Here is a 17,863-nt window from a genome sequence, read left to right as displayed (position 1 = left end):
AAATACATTTTACATTAATGTACATGTGCTCCCTATTACTGTTGGGCCCTGAACAGCTTCATTGCTTTATGTTTTTTGTTTATGTACGGTGCTCTTTTTGAAGGGCTCCTTGATAATAGCTTTTAACACACATATACGGATACAACTGTATGGAAGCCAAGAACGGCCATACTTACAATTACTTATTTATTAAAAAAAAAAAATGTAACGAATCATAAGTTAATTATGTCGTCAACGCAAGAGAATGAGCTTTGTTACCATTAACGTTTAGAAAAATAATAATAATTGCAAACGCAGACGTAGTCCCACGTGTATCCTTTCGCTGACTTCACCAAGTCGGGTCATTTGAATGCATTTAACTGATTCGACCCACATATTTGAAGTAACAAGAGACTTTGTTTTTTTTGTCACTTTGTTTTCTAGTGATAGGGTTCATTCTTGCAAATTTCCCCGCTGTGGGACCATTAACGTATTATCTTATCTCTTATCTCGTCGTTATCTCAACATTACAATGTGTGTGTTGTGTTGGATGGGTCAAACAAGACTTTCACCATGGAGGCCGCTGTTCGTGTCTAGTGCAAAAACTAAAGTAAACATTTTGTCACGTCAGTCGTGACTCCTTTGTCACTCCTTAATGATTAGCTAATCATGTGACTTGAGATAACGACATGATCAACTTGCGATCATAAAGGCATTAAAAAAAGAAAAAAAGAATTGCAAGCATTTCCGCTCTGGGCCTCCGTACAGCTGAGCCATTTCAGGAATCCTACTGCTCACATGTCTTTGGAGGTAATTTGTTACTAATTATGTAGAAAATAGGAATTACTGCTCTGCTACTCAGACCCAAATAAATAACCAGTTTCTATTGTGTTATGTCTGCAGTCATTTGGAATTAATAATTGGAAGTGCACCAGTTGTACTGTCTCTTTTTCCCTGCAATTAAAGCTGAACTATACAGAGAGCTGTTTAGCAGACTTCAAGACAATGATTAGGGAATTGAAGACAAATAACATTACGCATTACCAAACATTAAAGTTTCCACTACATGATAAATAAATGATGAATGAACATCGCTGCAATATAGCTTTTTTTATAAGAGGGCATTCATATTTTCTTTACAATTAGCACTGAACTACAAAGTTGTTATTGGAAATTTGATGGATTTGTAAAATGATGTGTCATGCTGTCCTCAAACGTGTTGAATTTCACATCTGTCTCTACACTAATTTCCCTTTTTTATCATGTTCAAGTTACACGACACTGTCTCTGATTTCCCCAGATGTAGTATCTATTTAGTTCTTTACAGTGTACTTGATGCCAACTTGACAACAAAATCCTTCACATCCACTCTCATCCGTTAGTGCGGATGAATCTACACTCGTCATGCTATCTTTAACTATCTAAGCGGATTAATTAATGTCAATGGAGACATTCTAAAGACATGCTTCTGGTGAAGAAATGCAGACGTGTGGACAACAAATGGGCAGCCATGACAGAAATCCCAGATGTAAATGAGGACTGTTGTGGTCTCCATAAACCACTTGGACTTCCACTGCATGGCATTCACACTAGCCAACAATGAACCATGTTCTGTGTGTGTGTGTGTTTGTGTGTGGTACTCGCGCGGTCAAACACGTTTGCTTTGAAGTTGTGCTTTATGCCGCTTTGTGAAACTGTTGACACTTTGCTTAAATGGACCCTGGCAGGATGAATTTGCCCTCAACTACTTCCTTTTTTCACAGTTCATTCTCTGGTGTTGGAGAGAGATAAGCTGGGTAATTTGCAGCGGGAGCCCCCATGCCTTTAAATAAAGCAGCAATGACTGGCTTTTTTCTGGCAATCCAGGGATTTCAATCTCTTTTTTTACGATTCTTCAGACAGGCTCAGGTGTAGGATTGTACTATGAGCAATTTTACCTCTTTGTTTCCTTCCCAGCAATCACGTAGTTTGGGGCGTGGTGTGAATGCTTAGAATCATGCCGGGCCCTTTATGACCATGCCAGAAGTCATTGAGGAAATTCTGCATCAGGATCACCAGGATCAACTGGAGTTAAATCCTGAAACCCTAATGAGTTTCAGGATTTAACAAATGGATTTAACAAATGTCACAATAGCTGTCAAGCGCTCGAGTGAGTGACTAAAGTTTCTCTCGCGCACCCACGTACAGTAGTTACTGTACTTGCTGAGTGGGCCAATAATTCAAGGAGTGGGGTGGGGTGGTGGGGGTGTAAACCAACATTCCATTAAACCTTCCTCTCGCGGGGACTGTCCGAGGCGGAAACATCGCGAAGTTTCCTGCTATTTTGTATTTTGGTGGCAGCAGCAGCAACCCGTGGAGACAAGTCCAAGAAAGGTGGAGACTCCTTGGTTAACTTCCTGCACAATAATCTTGAAGCAGCACCAAGAGAGGAGAACTGGGGACGCCGCTGCTGCTGCCGCCGCCGCCGCTGCTGGGGCTAGGACGAATGGATATACGGCTTATTTATTTTTCTGTCTTTTCGGCTGTTGTGAATCGGCAAAAGAAAACCCCACTTTGCGGTTGATAACATCTACCTGCCTAGTAGCTAGATAGCTAGCAGCGAGACTGCTGCTGCTGGATAAGAGACTCCCAGCGTTCGATAGCGAGGCGGTGCGAAGGACGGGAATGGGTGAGTTTTTCCATGATGTGGCGCCTGCGTTTTAATATGTTCACTGCCGCCTTCTTTTCGACTCGACGGACGAAGCGAGTCGAACACACGCAAGGCGTTAAAACCGAATACCGGTGACATTAAATCGCTGTCGGTGTTTGCCAGCAGGGGAGTTAAAAGTTAGCAAGCCAGTTAGCTTGCTGCTTAGCCTAGCCAGCTAGCTGTCCGCTTAACAGGATAACGCCACCTCCATCCTTGAATGCACGTCTAGCTAATGTGAACGCAGAGCCGCCTCAAAGCTGATGTCAACATGGCACCACTTTATGCCCTGAACGCTGCTGTGACGTTGGTTGCTCTAAATGCCCAGTTTGTTCTCGCCTGGCTGGGCAACGTTAGGACTCCTTGCGGTTAAAGTGTTGAAAGAACTCCACATACAAGAGACTTAAAGGCATTAAGTTAGCTTCTTCTGATATGTTAGCTCCCCTTTTTGACATTTGGAATAGGTACACGTTGCTGTGCACACTGTGTGTGGTGACTATCCCACTACTCAAATGCATGTGTGTGTATTGTCCCCACGTAACACAGGACCAGGGGTCTGGTTTTCTGGTGTGGACCCCCATCCTTTAACCTTTTACAGCAGCGTGTTAGGTCTTTTATCAATCGCTTTGGCTCTTTTTTTAATGAAACAGTTTTAACATTTTCTATTCTGTAAGCGCAATCACTGTTTCATGGGACATCACAACTCTTTTGCATGCATGCAAAAAAAGTAGTAACTCATCCAAAACACTCTCATTCATGCTTTAAACCCTATTGGCCAATGCCACTGAAATATAAAGTGCTTCCTGTGAGCCGTGCTGGGCAATATGTTTGGATGTTCGTTTCTCCCCACAGCAGTGAAGCCTGGAAGTGTTTCCTATATACAGATCTCTGTTTTTGTTTTACTCATTTGTTGACACTGACTACTTGCTGTGTACGATACACGTTTGTCCAGCTGAGTGCTATTGCGTATCGCACTGAGCTCTTTAGATTCTGATTTCAACAGTACTTTTATTTGTGTGGCATTACATCTACTGTACCAGAAAAGTTACCTGTGATCTATCACTTAAAGTTATATACAGTGAGTAGAATATTTGCCTCAAAATTACATCCATGTAAAAAAACAACAACCCTTGCAACACTGAAAAAAACCTGTCAATTCAGTAAAAAAACGAAAGGAATTGTACCTCCTCACACTATGTTAACACCATCATAGATATTAATGGACTATACTCATGTGTTTGACAGATTGTGATGACCGAGTGGTTCATTTTGCGAGTATTGCCTCAAAGGATGAAAGAAGGTTAATAAGTTGTAAAGAGATACACCAGGGGTGGGCGATGCTCGTTGTCTAGTGGTCGCTGTGATGGCCGTGCTGATTGAATATAGAGGAATTAATCTGATCTGTGAACTGCCAGCGTCTGTACTGTATTATGAAACCCGCCCACTGCGTCCTGCGTGATGTGTCCGTCTGTGGTTTGTGAGGTAGTGAGCGGAAGGACTATGTTGTAAAACAGGTCTTGAGCCCGGCCTTGCTTTGCCCTCAGACGTGGTGCTTTTCACATTGTAACTGCTTCCACACAAGACTGCTCTGCATGAACTCTGTTGCTTACACTTAGTATTAAACACTACAGTGTAAACACTACAGTGATACACCACTGACAGGATGTAGGAGACATGTGAAGCTAACACTGCGTTTAATTAGCAACGAGAATAACAAAAAACACTGCAGGAGGAAAGCAGACAAAGAATGTGATCCCACAACTAATACAGATCTTTCTCTTGGATTCATTCGAATATCTAATCGCTACGTATGAGAATCCAGCAAAACAGGCTGTACTCATGTCCATTTATAGAAGTCTACGTTCACATGTAATGCATTGTCCTCTTTGGTATGCCTTCCCTCGGGCAGCTCATCTCTGAGGATATCTTGGCTGTGTTTGAACATGTCCGAGCTGTGTGTGTGTGTGTGAGCCCCTCACATTACTGTTCTCTGAACCTAGCTCTGGCCGCATGCCTCCTGCTACTAGTAATCCACCAGTGCAGATACCTTGACTGTGGCGACCCGCGATAGGCTGTTTTGTCCCGCCAAAGTTTCATATGAACATTTTGGCAGTTTAGTATGGCTAGCCCTCGCCGGGCGCATGTCCTGCTCTGTGGCGACGCAGAGAGCGGCCCAGGGTGAAAGCGACGAGAGCGAGGGGGGGCTGCAAGCAGGGCCGCCTGTTTCCGTCCCGGTTCTCCTGTCAGTTGGAGGGGCTCAGAGAGCAGAGGAGATGGGAGCTGTAGCGTGATCATAAATTGCACCAAAACAGTGGTTGCGTTGAACATTCTCGATGTCATTGTCATTTTGACGGAAAGGGTTGTAAAAATTCCGTCATAACCTCGTCACTGAACATCTGGTCACGGTCTGCTAGCTGTCCATTCAGTGTGAGCAGTGATAAAAGTTCTGGTGTTCATACACCGTTTTAGTTTTGTGTTTTGGAAATAATACTTTTTCTCGATTTCCTGAAATATTATTTCCTGATAATGTCTAAGCTTATCATTACCTTATCATATCTTTAGTGATTTAGCACCAGTTCCCCTTTAATCCCCGGTTCCGGTACCCATCCCTACTTGTTACGTTCCACCACTGCTGGAGCACAAACGTCCTCATAGATCTAGCCTCCTAATTTGGCTCTCAGAGTGCACCAGATTACTGCATTTCACTCTAAAATGATTCCGGGGGAAGCATGCCTCCGGACCTCAGTCCACCCACCACAGTCTTGTAAAATCCGTGTTATAAACAGATCCAAAAACTGTAATTTTGTTTTGTCTGGTCTTCTTCCTACCAGCCAGAAGCTGTTGTTCAACAGTGTGTTGTATCTTTTGGTGCATTTTCCCCCCTTTTTTGTTTGTTTTGAGCAGGGACGACATGCAACAAATGTCCCCCTGCGAGACATGAACTAGGGACGTTGTGACGACATCAACAACTTCTTAATCCCACCAACACGCCATTCTAGTGCTCTCTTTCATGAGTCAACCTCACTGCAGGATCCCGGAGCACCACTGAAACAAAGACTGGACTTGTGCCAGAATGTCTGATTGAATATTAACCTCACTGGCTTCAACTAATATTTACCAGCGAGTGGTTTTGTGTTGATTTCCCACTGAGGTTTTAATTTAACCAATGAAGGTCACTTAGCTTGGACTGGTTAATCTGGTGCTTAAAGATGCAACGCGTGACATTATCAACAGAACGTGGAGAGGTTCCAGTGTTGACGTTATGTCCAAGACATCTATGTATTGTGTGGCCTACTATCATTTTCAAATCGCAGGAGGCGCAATACTTGTCGAAGGCAAAATGTGCGTTAATATACCGTTTTAAATACAATATTCTGGTGCTGCAGAGATGACCTGGTCCACACATCATATTCTACATTGTTAAGAAAACATCTTTTGATTTTTTTGGGTGCAGATCCCTGCAAAAATCACACCATTTTAATATTTTCTTCAATTAAAATGAGAATAGTGAAAATTTATTGTATCGTATAACAAATTTAATATCGTAAAAACGGAAATTTTGATGTTTTTTCAAAATCGGTCAGCTTTAGCTAAGATGTATTTATCATTATGCAAGTTTGGATGCATTCACCAGAGAAAACAATGCTCCGCTGTTCTCCTAGATCGTAAACTGAATCCTACACAATCTTTTCTCTCGTCTCATCTGACCCAATACCTGCTTCAGGTACAAACTGTGTAGCCGGACACGTCAGTGGCTCCACAATGAGTGGATACGTCAGGCAGATGTTGGCATCCTAACACCAGCCTCCTTTTCATTTGAACCAAATCTTGAACCTTTTCTTTGACCAAATGTCAGAACCCAAATGTGTTCAATTCATTAATGTAAGTAAGGAGAAAGCACCAAACCCTCATATTTGAGATGCTACTGAACTCTTAAACGTTGGAAACATGAAGTAGTTTCTGACGATTGCTTCATTTCCAAATGTACTCATCTGTCAATTGTTTCTTGAGAAATCGTTTGAGGTAGGTGGTCTTTTCACGTTCCTCTCAATAAAAGTCAAAACATAATCAATATTCTTATCACACGATGTAAAGAAAAGCAGCGATTCCCCACATTTAAGAAATTGTAATGTCCGGTTCAATAGATTTATTGATTAATAGTTTTGCAAAAACTGCAAAATGCCGTGAAATACAAGAGGCACTTTGCACACATGGATACAAGCGCATTGATTATTGGCGGGAGCTCCACTTGAATTAGCAGATTGTACCACAAAACCAGCGATAGATGTTAACACTCCTGCTCCCACCACGGTCGTCTGATCTGTTACTTGCCTGTGCATCGTTACAGCCGTAACACGCAGCAATAGTTACGTTTCACGGATACCGCCGTTGTCTGCGCGCGGCTGTAGGCCTTTTAGTCCGCTAACGGAACTCTTGGTTATGTACATTGTGAAACAGGACGTGTTTCAATAGCGATAGCGATGCAGTCACCGTGCAAAGCCTGTGCTGCTCCCAGGTGTGTGTGTGTGTGTGTGTGTGTGTGTGTGTGTGTGTGTGTTGGTAGAACGCACACATGTCGAGCTATTTTCCTCACACACTGCCGTGGGTAACACGCAGGTGAACGGGAGGGTTGTCTTTTCATTGACTGAAGCGGCTCACTCGCTGACACCGTGCCCTCCGTATCAGCTTCCTCTCAGCTCGCGGGCGAAGGAATGCGGTTATGAGTTTCCTCCTCGCTGATTGCGTGAGCGACTCGAGAGAAGCACAGAGAGCGCACAGATCTTTTTTGACTTGTCTGCCTGGCAGTCGGCTTGCCTGCGTGGCCTCGGGTATTTCCCCTCTTTCCTTCTCTGCCCCCCTCCCCTCTCCCCCCGTTACATCCCCCTGTCTGTCACTGGCTTTACATAAGAGCCATATTGTTACAAACTCCTTACCTGGAAGCGTCGTGCGAGGAAAGGAAAACAATAACCTGGAAGTTCCGTTCCTTCTCCGCCACACAGACGGGAAGCGACGTCCAACATGTGGCGTGCACTCTGGGTTAGATAGCCACACGCGAGAGTGGAGATGACACATAGAACATGATGTAGTATGCTTCAAGAAGTCTTGGAAATATGTCGAGTGAAGACTGAGATTCTCACTCTGTTAGTTTAACCCTTCGGCCACTGGGCCAGTTCAGTGAAACGAAACTGTGGGGGGGGGGGATCTGATAAGAAGAAGACAGTTTAGAACAAGAGCTGGCATGACGGAGGTATGCGGAGGAGGCGATACGCACACACTCAAAAGACATGCGGAGTGACGTACAGGCAGTAGCACTACTCTCTGTGGTGAGAATACACTACGATACTTTGACTGACTGCAGTAATCCCATTCTAGAGAGAACGAGCCCTGAAACCTGGAAATGAGTCAGCGTTTTAGCACATCCGGTTCCGTTCTTTAGAAGTCCATGTGTTGTGTTTTTTTTAATGTGTTTTTGGATTGGTGCCTGAAATAAGGTCGGTGGTTAACGTGAGCTTAACATATGTTAATGTTTTGCTCTACGACATAGAATACGTCAGTAAATACGCCCCCCCCCCCCCCTTGCTCATGAGTCTCAGCTTTGTGAATATATGTCTAAATATGACAGGAATCCTGAGCCGCCACTCCCACAGGCCTAGGTGTCATGCCACTGTTAATGAGAAAGATAACAGGTTTCCTGCTGCGTGTTTGTCAGTGTTCATTTTGATACCGATTTTAAATTTAGTTTTGGTCGCTTACTGAAAGTTGTAATCACATTTTAGTCAATTTGTTTAGTTTAAGTCGAGATTTAGTTTTAAAATCTATTCGATGTTTTAGTGATCATGTTCTTTTTTAATGACATAGTAATGGATTCTATTGAAGGTATTGGTCCTGGCGTTCCTTGTGTTCAGCCATCTAGGCTGGGATTGTGTTCCTGACGTACCGTACTTCTTTCATTACATAAGCACGTTCAGTGTCTGATAACCAATGATCATATATATTACTTGACAAAGCACAGACCCGAGGTTTTCTGCTAAATTGGTCGTCATTTGTCACTCAGTCGAACTCGTTATTCGATGACTCAGCAGTTACAAAAGTGTATGAAGAGCGTCGTTAAGACAGATGAGCATCATCATTATCTTGCTATCATTATTTCTCGTGAATGTGCCGCTGATGTTTGGCGTGCACGCAGCAAGCTGGAGAGGGAAACTGTTGTTTTTGAAAGGCCAAACGGCAACAAATTGAAGCGGAATATTTCGTTGGATGAAAACACGTTGTGTATTGTAATTACCCATGTAGCCCAGAAAGAAAGATGTCTGCTCCCGTTAGCAAAAAAAACAAAGAGGCAATTCTTTGGTTTTAAACCAAACCAGAACATAAACAAGTCGGGACTAAAGGAAACACCACAAAATAGAAAATATTTCTACGCTGTCGGTAATATCCCATCGTGGTTGTCTGAAGACCCCAGAGCACCTCGTCGTATCTCGTCTCACTCTCGTGCCGGCTTTTGACTCTCGCTCTGCTGCCATCATCTGCTCGACAGCACACCATTTAGTGGATGCACTTTTGGCCTCGGCTCTCAGCTTTTTGACCTATTTCTGCATTTGTGTCAGAACAAAGAACAAATCTTGCAGCGTGTTTGTGGCTGCTGCTGCTGGGGCCCCATGATGTTGTTTTTGATCTTATATTGTTCAATAATGTGTTCAGGAATCGATTATAAATTAACGTCGCATTAGCGACTCCCTCTGAGTGCTCTGCTTGTGCGACACCAGGAACGGGATGAAAGCTTCACTTTGTACCGTTTGTACAGTCTGACCATGGATGACGAGCTGACCCGCTGACCCACATCCACATGATGCATCAACAGCCAGTGAGCTTCCTGCTCTACCAGTGAAAGCTGTTGGCTTTAAACACACAGAATTATTTAATTAAAGTGGACACATCATGAAAAAACGAACTTTTTCAGTGCTTGATCTGAAAACATGTGATTCAACAAGCCAATCACATTTGGCTCCCCTTCCTATGGCACTAGAATATATCCCCCCCCACCATCTGAATATCTCCACCCACCACTACCTGCGCCATATATTATTTTCTGGGAGACATGCTTAAAGAGACTGAGGGTGAATACAGGTATATTCAGACAGACAATGTGAGAAAAATGATGTGTTTTTTATGCGTCCACGCCGGCCAGAGGAATTATGTTTTCGGGGTTGTCCGTCCGTGATATGCCCTCAGCTCCACATCCAGTCGTCTGGAAGATGCCCCATCAGCTCAGCGGAGCGGGACTCCTGCCCGTCGGTGTCGCCTCTTGTTCTGTTTACTACAGCAGACTGTTTATCTCTTCCTGTGGCTCCACGGACAGATGGGCCCAATTACTGTTAGGAGGGATGGGGGTGGGGGGCCTCGGCCCAGTCGTTTAATTGTGTACGTCTCAACTTGTGCTGTGATTCATGTGTCTAGACACAGTGTGCTGCTTAGGGCTGACTGCTTCGTAAGCTCGGCCTTGCTCACAGAACTGGACCCATTACTGACGGAGTGTGTGTCTTTTGTATGTTTTGTATGTTGTTTTGTATATTTGTGCTACTTCACTAGTCCGCAGGGTGCAAGGACCTTTTATTGTCATTATGCAACACAGGGATGCACAACGAGATTCAGTTGGAGCCCATTAGTGGCTCAACAAACACAGTAGTACATTCCTGTAGAGCATTTTTAGAATTTGCATCATCAGGAATGTAAACAGCAGCAACAATTCTCTGGGCAGACAACATGGCCGACATCTTCACATTAAACACACAGGAGGAAAACATTGACCATCAACTGTGACTGTGTTTGAGCACCAAGCATCATGATGTAAACACAGGGTCCTCCTCCTCTGGTCCACCAGAGTCCTGCTCTCTGTCCTGCTGTCCGCCCGTCAAGTGCAGCTTGATCCTGGACCACGATGGATCCAGGTCTCTGTGAAGATGTGGGCTCAACAGTCACCGACCTCGCGCTGCTTTCACCCATCTTATTTTTCTGCGACCGGACGTCAGACAGCCAGCGGCAGGCTGGGTAGTGGAGTAGCCTCAGCTCCTATAGCTGGGTTAGCTTATCTTCCATCTCTGCTCTCCTCCCTGGGCCAGTTTGGTGGCATTTGGTCCGGCAGGTCTGGCTGGTTGGTCCGCCCTGGCCGGTGATCTTCTCAAAGTCTGCTGCACGTAATACCATCCCCACGCCTCCTTTTCAGATGTTAATGAATGTGTTCTGTCATATGCCATTTAGTGATAAACACAAATAAAGACAAAAATGTAGCAGAATTCACAGAAGGTACGGGCTGCAGCATGTCCAAAAAAACCTACAAGTGTCCAAAAAGAAAAAATCGTGAAGAAAGTTCGACACTTCTGTAGTTCTTTGGGGTCACGGTGCAACAGATCGCGTTTTATCCGTGATCCGATTTGTGGCTCAAAACAGCGACACAATCCGAAACAGTGAATTTTGTGTCCCTGCTGACTCAGAAGTACAACCAGGAAGCTCATGTGAACAGTTTTCCGACTCAGAGACTCGTAATGACGGTGTAAACGATGTGCCGCCAATGGGACATTATGTAGGAAGAATCGGTGATTGGTATCTGCTCCATCAGCCCACTCTGACCACATGGTTTATATGTGGCATTACTGTGATCAGCATGAGCCCTAAAACGCATGATTGGTGCATCCACTGGACTTCCACAGCATTTTCTGAAATAATGTAACCGCTGAATATTTAGCGTGTTTGACCCTCTCGCTTTTTTACTCCAGGCAGCTATACTAGGCAGCCCCCCCTCCCCCCTCTAGAGCCGCTGCTGCTCTATCCTTATCCTCTTTTCAGTCTTTTGGCATTTGATGTAGTGGAGAAAGCTGCTCTGAGATCATTGGATGTGGGCCCGGGCTGCTGTAGCGTTGAGGCCAAGGTCGGTGATGTCAGAGGGGAGAGCCGGCGGTGGGAACGGCCAAGTTCAACAGCAGTTAATCTTGTGCTGCTGGACCAATGTAGCTGTGGTGCTGAATGACTTTGCCCAGGTGTGCAATTTTTTGTGTGCGTGCGTGTGTGTACGTGCACCCTTCTTGTACTTGTTTTGGCTGTGCTCTGTGTGAAGTCGGCCGTGCCAGTGGAGCGTCTCTCCGCCGTGAGTCTTGTGTTTTCAAAGGGCCAGACCGCGCGGTGAAATACCTGACTACCAGTTAGTCCTCTGCAGCCCTGCTGTTTTTTTAGAGGCTGCTCAACCTGCTGCTCTGGAAGCAGTCAGGAGACCTGCCAAAACGTCCCTCGCCTCTGTCTCTCTCACTCGCTGTTCTTGTGATCAGAAACGTATTCGAGCCGCTCGGAATATTACGCGCAGTGTGTACACGGATACTTGAGTACCTGTTTGAATTGCAAAGACCTCCACCTGGACTCGAGGAGGAACTGAATGGATGAATTTGGTGGTCAAAGGTCACTGTGACCTCACTTCCATCCCGTTCTGCTGATAACTCAGGAACGTCCACTCGCACTCGAGGTAAAAGCGACTTCTAATTGGGTGGTCAAAGGTCCCTGTGACCTCACAAAACAGGTTTTTGGCCATAGCTCAAGAACCTGTATGCTAATTATGACAATTCATAATTACAAATGTTGAATGTTGTGACTACTGCAGGCTATTCTAACTACTGAACTGCCCTGGAGGTTTCTATACAAACTGCCAGAATTACAAAAGTTATTACAACTATTATGTTTTATCGCTCTGGAATTAATACGAGTAAAGATGTCATTTTGATATTCAGTTATTAACTGTGTCTTATTGTTTCTCTTATCGCCCCCTCAAACCCTTATTCTCTTCCTGCTACCCCCCCCCTGTGCCGACTTCCTCTCTTTCTTCCACCATTCTCTCCCTGAGCAGAGGTCGTGGCGGAGTACGATTACGACGCGCTCCACGAGGACGAGCTGACCCTGCGGCCGGGCGACGTCATCAAGAACGTGCGCTACATAGAGGAGGACGGCTGGATGGAGGGGGACCTCAACGGGAAAAGGGGCCTCTTCCCCGACAACTTTGTTAAGGTGAGAGGAAGAGGAAGGCTCGATCACAATTGACTCTTCACTAGAGCTGACCTCGCACTTCCTCTGAGGTTGCAAACGCTGTGTTTCCATCAGAGATAATCTCATTGAAGCTGCGAGGGCTGTCACATCTGTGTTGGAGATGTGGGGGCTGATTTCTTAGAGTCACATCTGGATTTGTTGGATCTTTGTTGAATCCTGTAGACGTTTTTCTTTGCAGGAAATGACAGTAAAAAAAGAGCATATGAGCAGGTGTTAAAGTGCACGGTATGGGGACGACTCGATTTCCATCAAAAGCTGTTGAAACTGCTGTGCTTGTATCCGACTCTGTGTACTTAGTCAGTTCATCAAGTCCTTTAAAAAGTGTGAGACAGCGATCCCACAGTAAAAACAAGCCCTGAGTCGTGACTGTACTCGACACCTCGTGGCTGTGCGCTCCCCTCTAGTAGTACTAATAATGCAGTTATCTCTTCATAAATATACTCATCAGAAGCATTAAAGTGCTGCATGAACGTCTGTAATATCATTTCCCCACGTTGGTCCTGATGATGCAGGATGATAATCTCCAAAACTGTCCAATCAAACGAGTTACCCGTCAGTCTCCATAACTTCATGTTTACTCCTCCTGGCTTTGTTTGAGAGAAGTCAGTGTGAACAGGAACCAGAACTAAAAGAAGGCGGGTCTAGAGTTTGCAGTGTCAGGCCCGAGGAGGCCGTTTGACCGATGGTTGTTGTGCTTTTGGTTGGATGAAGGACGTGCGCTGGTTGACCGTAAAAAGAGGTTATAGTCCAGCCTTTATTGATATCAGATTTGATGGACTATTTAAAAGCAGCACTTAATGGATCCATTAAGTCCCGATAGCGCGGGACTGAAAGCATGAGTTAGCGCAGTGTGTCCTCTCTGTCCCTGCAGGAAGCTCTTTGCTTGTCGATAAGGAGCATTTGTTTTCCGATTAACACAGAGCTGCGTTATTGTCGTCCATTCGTCGTGGTTAGAAGAAAAACAATCCTGATTGTCATCGACGATGAGGATTTTTGAACGAGGAACACGCATTTTACTCTTAGAATTAGAGCTGGACAATATAGTGAATTCATTCAAATGTGTAAATCAAGTTATTACAATGCGCGCAAAAAGGTTATTTTTAGCCAAAAAGTAACTTGAATGAAAACTGGTGACATTAGGCGACTTGAGACTCGACAGTCCTTTTAAAGGAATACTTCATTTATCACAAAAACCTTACTGTTTAAATGTGTTCATGCTGAAGTAAATATTATGGTTTTATCAAATATGCATGTGTTTGGGAAGTAGTGAGCATAGGACTGGGTTATGTGAGATTTTTTACATACTGATGTTTTGCAATAGTTTTGCTGCTGCTTCAATTTATTAAGACATTTCTCGTTATTTTAAATTATTTTTTTCCGTTCCCTGCGGAGGAAGTGATGTTGTGAAAGAGTGGTAATCTCGTTTTTTTATGGCTGGTTATTTTACATTCACGAGTGCATATAATATATACAAAAAAACAAACATTTTAATGTCCTGTGTAAACTGAAGGCCTTAATGGTTTAGGGTTTGCTCGTCCCCACAAAATGATCCAATATATGAAGAAATCAGAATGAGCGAAACGTTTGCAGAGACGACGTCTTAGTGAAAAACAGGATCAAGAAGTTAAAAATACGTTGGACATTCCAACAGGTTTCTCTTTCTTCATTGCTCTCTTCTGTTCTTGAATGTGCAGTGGCGACGGAGCCTCTCCCAGCTGTCACGCTGCTAGCTGTCCGGTCTATAACGTTACCCAGCATGCCGTTTTGGGCAGTGTAAATTCTTAAATGCACGCTCATTAGTATGCGTCACAAATTGTTGTATGCCCTGGCGTTTACCCTGTTAACCCTCTGAAACCCAAGCAGTCACATTCTACTCTCTGTGTCCTTGACTTTCACTGAAATAAGTGCTGCACCTCTGTGGAAACGGCACACTCATGGCTAGAAGGAGAGAAGACTCACACATGTCGCTGATGAGCTCAGAATGTAATGTTTTTTACAGGATCTGGTTAAAGCAAAAGGTTTACTTGTGGCGAGATTTTAAATGAGACATGTAGAATAGCATGTTTTTGATGAAATATCACGATTTTAAGCTTCGTTTTGGTTGCTTTTTTTCTGACTGAATCTTTCGTGGCACATGCCGCGTTCAAGGACCGTCGGAAAGATGAAAATCTGACGATAATGACGTTTCTTTTTTCCATGCTTCTGGCTGTGATAAACGTTGTAGTTTTACTGATTGTTTAAAGGAAACATGCTTTCAAACCCGCCGGTGGTTTTTGGTGTTCAGAGGGTTAAAGAGAGCTGCTTGTCGGTTATTAGCTGAGTGAGAAGGGTACGCAGTTGAGTCCCCTCTCGATGCCTACCAGCAGCAGCAGTCAACATCCTATTGGTATAAAAATTCCATTTAAATATATTATACATATCTAAATGTAATATTCCATTTAAAATCCAATTTGTAATCTCAGTTTGCGGCTGATGCGGTGACACAGTTGAGTCTGCAGCTGTAGACTGAGACACGCTATCAGTCGAGTCATCTCTCGTTATGACTCGGTAGTACACTCGATGCACCTGAGCGCTCTGCTGTGAAATCTGGTTTTCTGGGCGAGGTATTTACACAGCCGATACAAAGTGAAATGAGTCACTACAGAGCAGTTGGCTTATCTTCCCGCCGCGCATGCCTTTATGGTCCTAATCCTTCGTAGTGAGATAGGTAATCTGCTAAACGGCCTGGCCCAGTCACTCGGATAGTTAATCCTTTAAAGATCCTGCTGCCCGGCTGAACTTTGGCCCCCACGACATCGTCCCTCTTCCTGGTTCTTTTTTAAATGCCGTCGTAGCTGCCGAGGGGGGGAGGACATGAAACATGTCGGGGGAGGAGATGGTAAGGAGCGCTTCATTGTGCTAACTAATTGACTTGAATGTGTCCCTGGTTCCTTGAAATGACTGTAATTGATGGAAAAGATTGTCATGAAGATGACGTGATTTGTGTGGGGTTTAGGTGTTCAGGTCCGTGTGTACGAGCAGTGTTTCTGGGGGATCGGATCTGACTGTCTGGATATCAGAAACATGTTGAGGCCTGCTGAACATTTGTAATCTTAAAAAAGTATTTATAGTGCACCACAAAAACGTTCATATTGATGGATTATTTCTATTTGTGGGAACAATCATGCTCTTAAGTTTTGGAACTACAGTTGCCATTATAAACCGGAAATGTTAATAGGAACAGGAAGCTTTTCTTTATAGGAAAAGCACCCTCGCCTGGTGCATTTCCTCCGCAGTGGTGAGCAGTTTGCTTCAGAAAGTCCCGCATTCCAAATGTTTGCATCAAAATACACTTAAAGTCCCAAAAGTGAAAGTATACTCACTATGCAGAATGAGCCATTTCAGCATAATGTATTGGATTATAATTATTCATGCGTTCATCACAATATATACTTAACGATCATGTACTACTTAAAAGGAGGCCCATGTCACACATGTCGGGTTTTATTGCGTCTTCAAAATGATCGATGTAGCAGAGGGCTCAAAAGCGAGAGCGACATGTCATGTGACGAGAAACAGCCATTCACAGCTCGCATACATCTTTTTCTTTCAGTCTGAAATATATTCTATATATCCGTAAATATATTGAGGAGAAGGTGACATTATTGCTCTGAGCTTTACGGTCTTTATTCACCCGGTTTGTCCAAAGATGTCACAACATCCGGCTGAAAGGTGAGGGATTTACACAGCTGGACATCCATATATCCATATCCATATATTCTCTTTGTTTTGACTTAGTTTAGTCAGCGAAGCTTTCTGCTAACTTAAAGCAACTTCACCTTCATCGCAGCGCGCAGGTTTTGGTTGCTTAGTAACGGCAGGCTAGACAAAGCGGCAACCTTGGGTTCTCCCGAGTGAAGCCGATGCGGAAGTGTCTTGAAACTTTCATTGTCTCAACTGACCAGCAGGGGGCGACTCCTCTGGTTGTAGAAGTCTATGAGAAAATTACTCTACTTCTCTCTTGATTTATTCCATCAGTAAACATTGTAAACATGAGTTTATGGTCTCAATCTCTAGTTTCAAGTCTTCTTCAATACAGCATGATGTTCATTTAGTAAATGATGGTCCATTTAGAGTCAAACAGACTATAAAGTAAAGTATGCTTTAGGGCGGGGCTTACTGTGATTGACAGGTTGCTACCAGAGACGTATACGGCGTCTCTACGTCACTCCTCCACATTCCAAATATAGTAACTTCTGTTCATTGGTTGCGGAAAAACAACATGGCGACGGCCTTAATACAAGATGGTGACGTCACCATGACTACGTCCACTTCTTGTAGTCTATGGTCTTGACATGAGCGCAACCTCCCACGCACCTTGGATAAATGGATGAAAGGAGCACGGCTGGCGTTTTCCATGCATTTTCATACGCAACATGTCAACGGACACTTACACACATTTATATTTTGTATTAAGAATCTGAATCTGCAAAGTAGCTAATATTGTCAAAAAAAGGTATTAAGGTAAAAAGTACTTATTCACCTCTAAGATGTAGCGGAGTAGAAGTATAAAGTTACATAAAATGGAAATACTCAAGTAAAGTACAAGAACATGTTATTTACAGTGAAGAGCACAAAGATCTTAGATCGATCCTAATTTTGCTTTCAATTTAATCTAAAAATGTTTGTCTTCGGGGGGAGCATGAGATGATTTATGCCAATGATGTGCAGCCATTCATTGTGCAGACAGCAGTGATTCACGTCTACAATATCTCAAAGTGGTACCCAGGTCTGTTATAGGGATCATTGCCGATTCGCTCCTCATGATTATAAATAACTGTTGCACTGCCATGCTGATAGGTTCTTTGCAGATGACATCACACATCGGCGTGCTTTCCAGATGGAGGGCAGGCAACTGGAGGCAGGTTCAACACTGCAGCAGTAATGCCTCTAGTAGGCGCTGTTTACGGCTGTTCCAACCAATCAAATCGGGGAAAAAACAAGGGCTGCTTTTGAGTCCCGCCAGTAGTTGTACACAAATGTGAGCAGTTTAAAAAAAGACATAGATCAAAAACCTCCGTCTAAAGTCTGGAGGAGCGGAGTGATTTTGCTAACTAGCTAAAACTGTGAAAC

General features: G+C 44.0%; 1 protein-coding gene across 3 annotated transcripts in view; it reads left to right on the top strand.

Moving 5' to 3' along the window:
* The window catches only part of cd2ap (CD2-associated protein), an 88,064-nt gene that overhangs the window by 30,802 nt on the left and 39,399 nt on the right, over window positions 1–17,863 (top strand). Inside the window, exons 1-2 of one of the 3 annotated variants that reach the window (XM_076083720.1) lie at window positions 2,240–2,647; window positions 12,555–12,712. In XM_076083720.1, coding sequence (XP_075939835.1) covers window positions 2,644–2,647; window positions 12,555–12,712 — 162 coding nt within the window. In that variant the 5' untranslated portion in view covers window positions 2,240–2,643. Of the gene's footprint in view, window positions 1–2,239; window positions 2,648–7,770; window positions 12,177–12,554; window positions 12,713–17,863 lie in introns of those variants that run through there. The other 2 variants (XM_076083722.1, XM_076083719.1) reach the window with 2 other exon arrangements.

The sequence above is a fragment of the Anarhichas minor genome, unplaced genomic scaffold, assembly GCF_050575085.1.
Source record: "Anarhichas minor isolate MPS153535 unplaced genomic scaffold, ASM5057508v1 ptg000136l, whole genome shotgun sequence".
Taxonomy (NCBI): Eukaryota; Metazoa; Chordata; class Actinopteri; order Perciformes; family Anarhichadidae; genus Anarhichas; species Anarhichas minor.
Note: the sequence above shows the minus strand (reverse complement) of the source record. Positions and strands in the feature narration are given on the sequence as shown.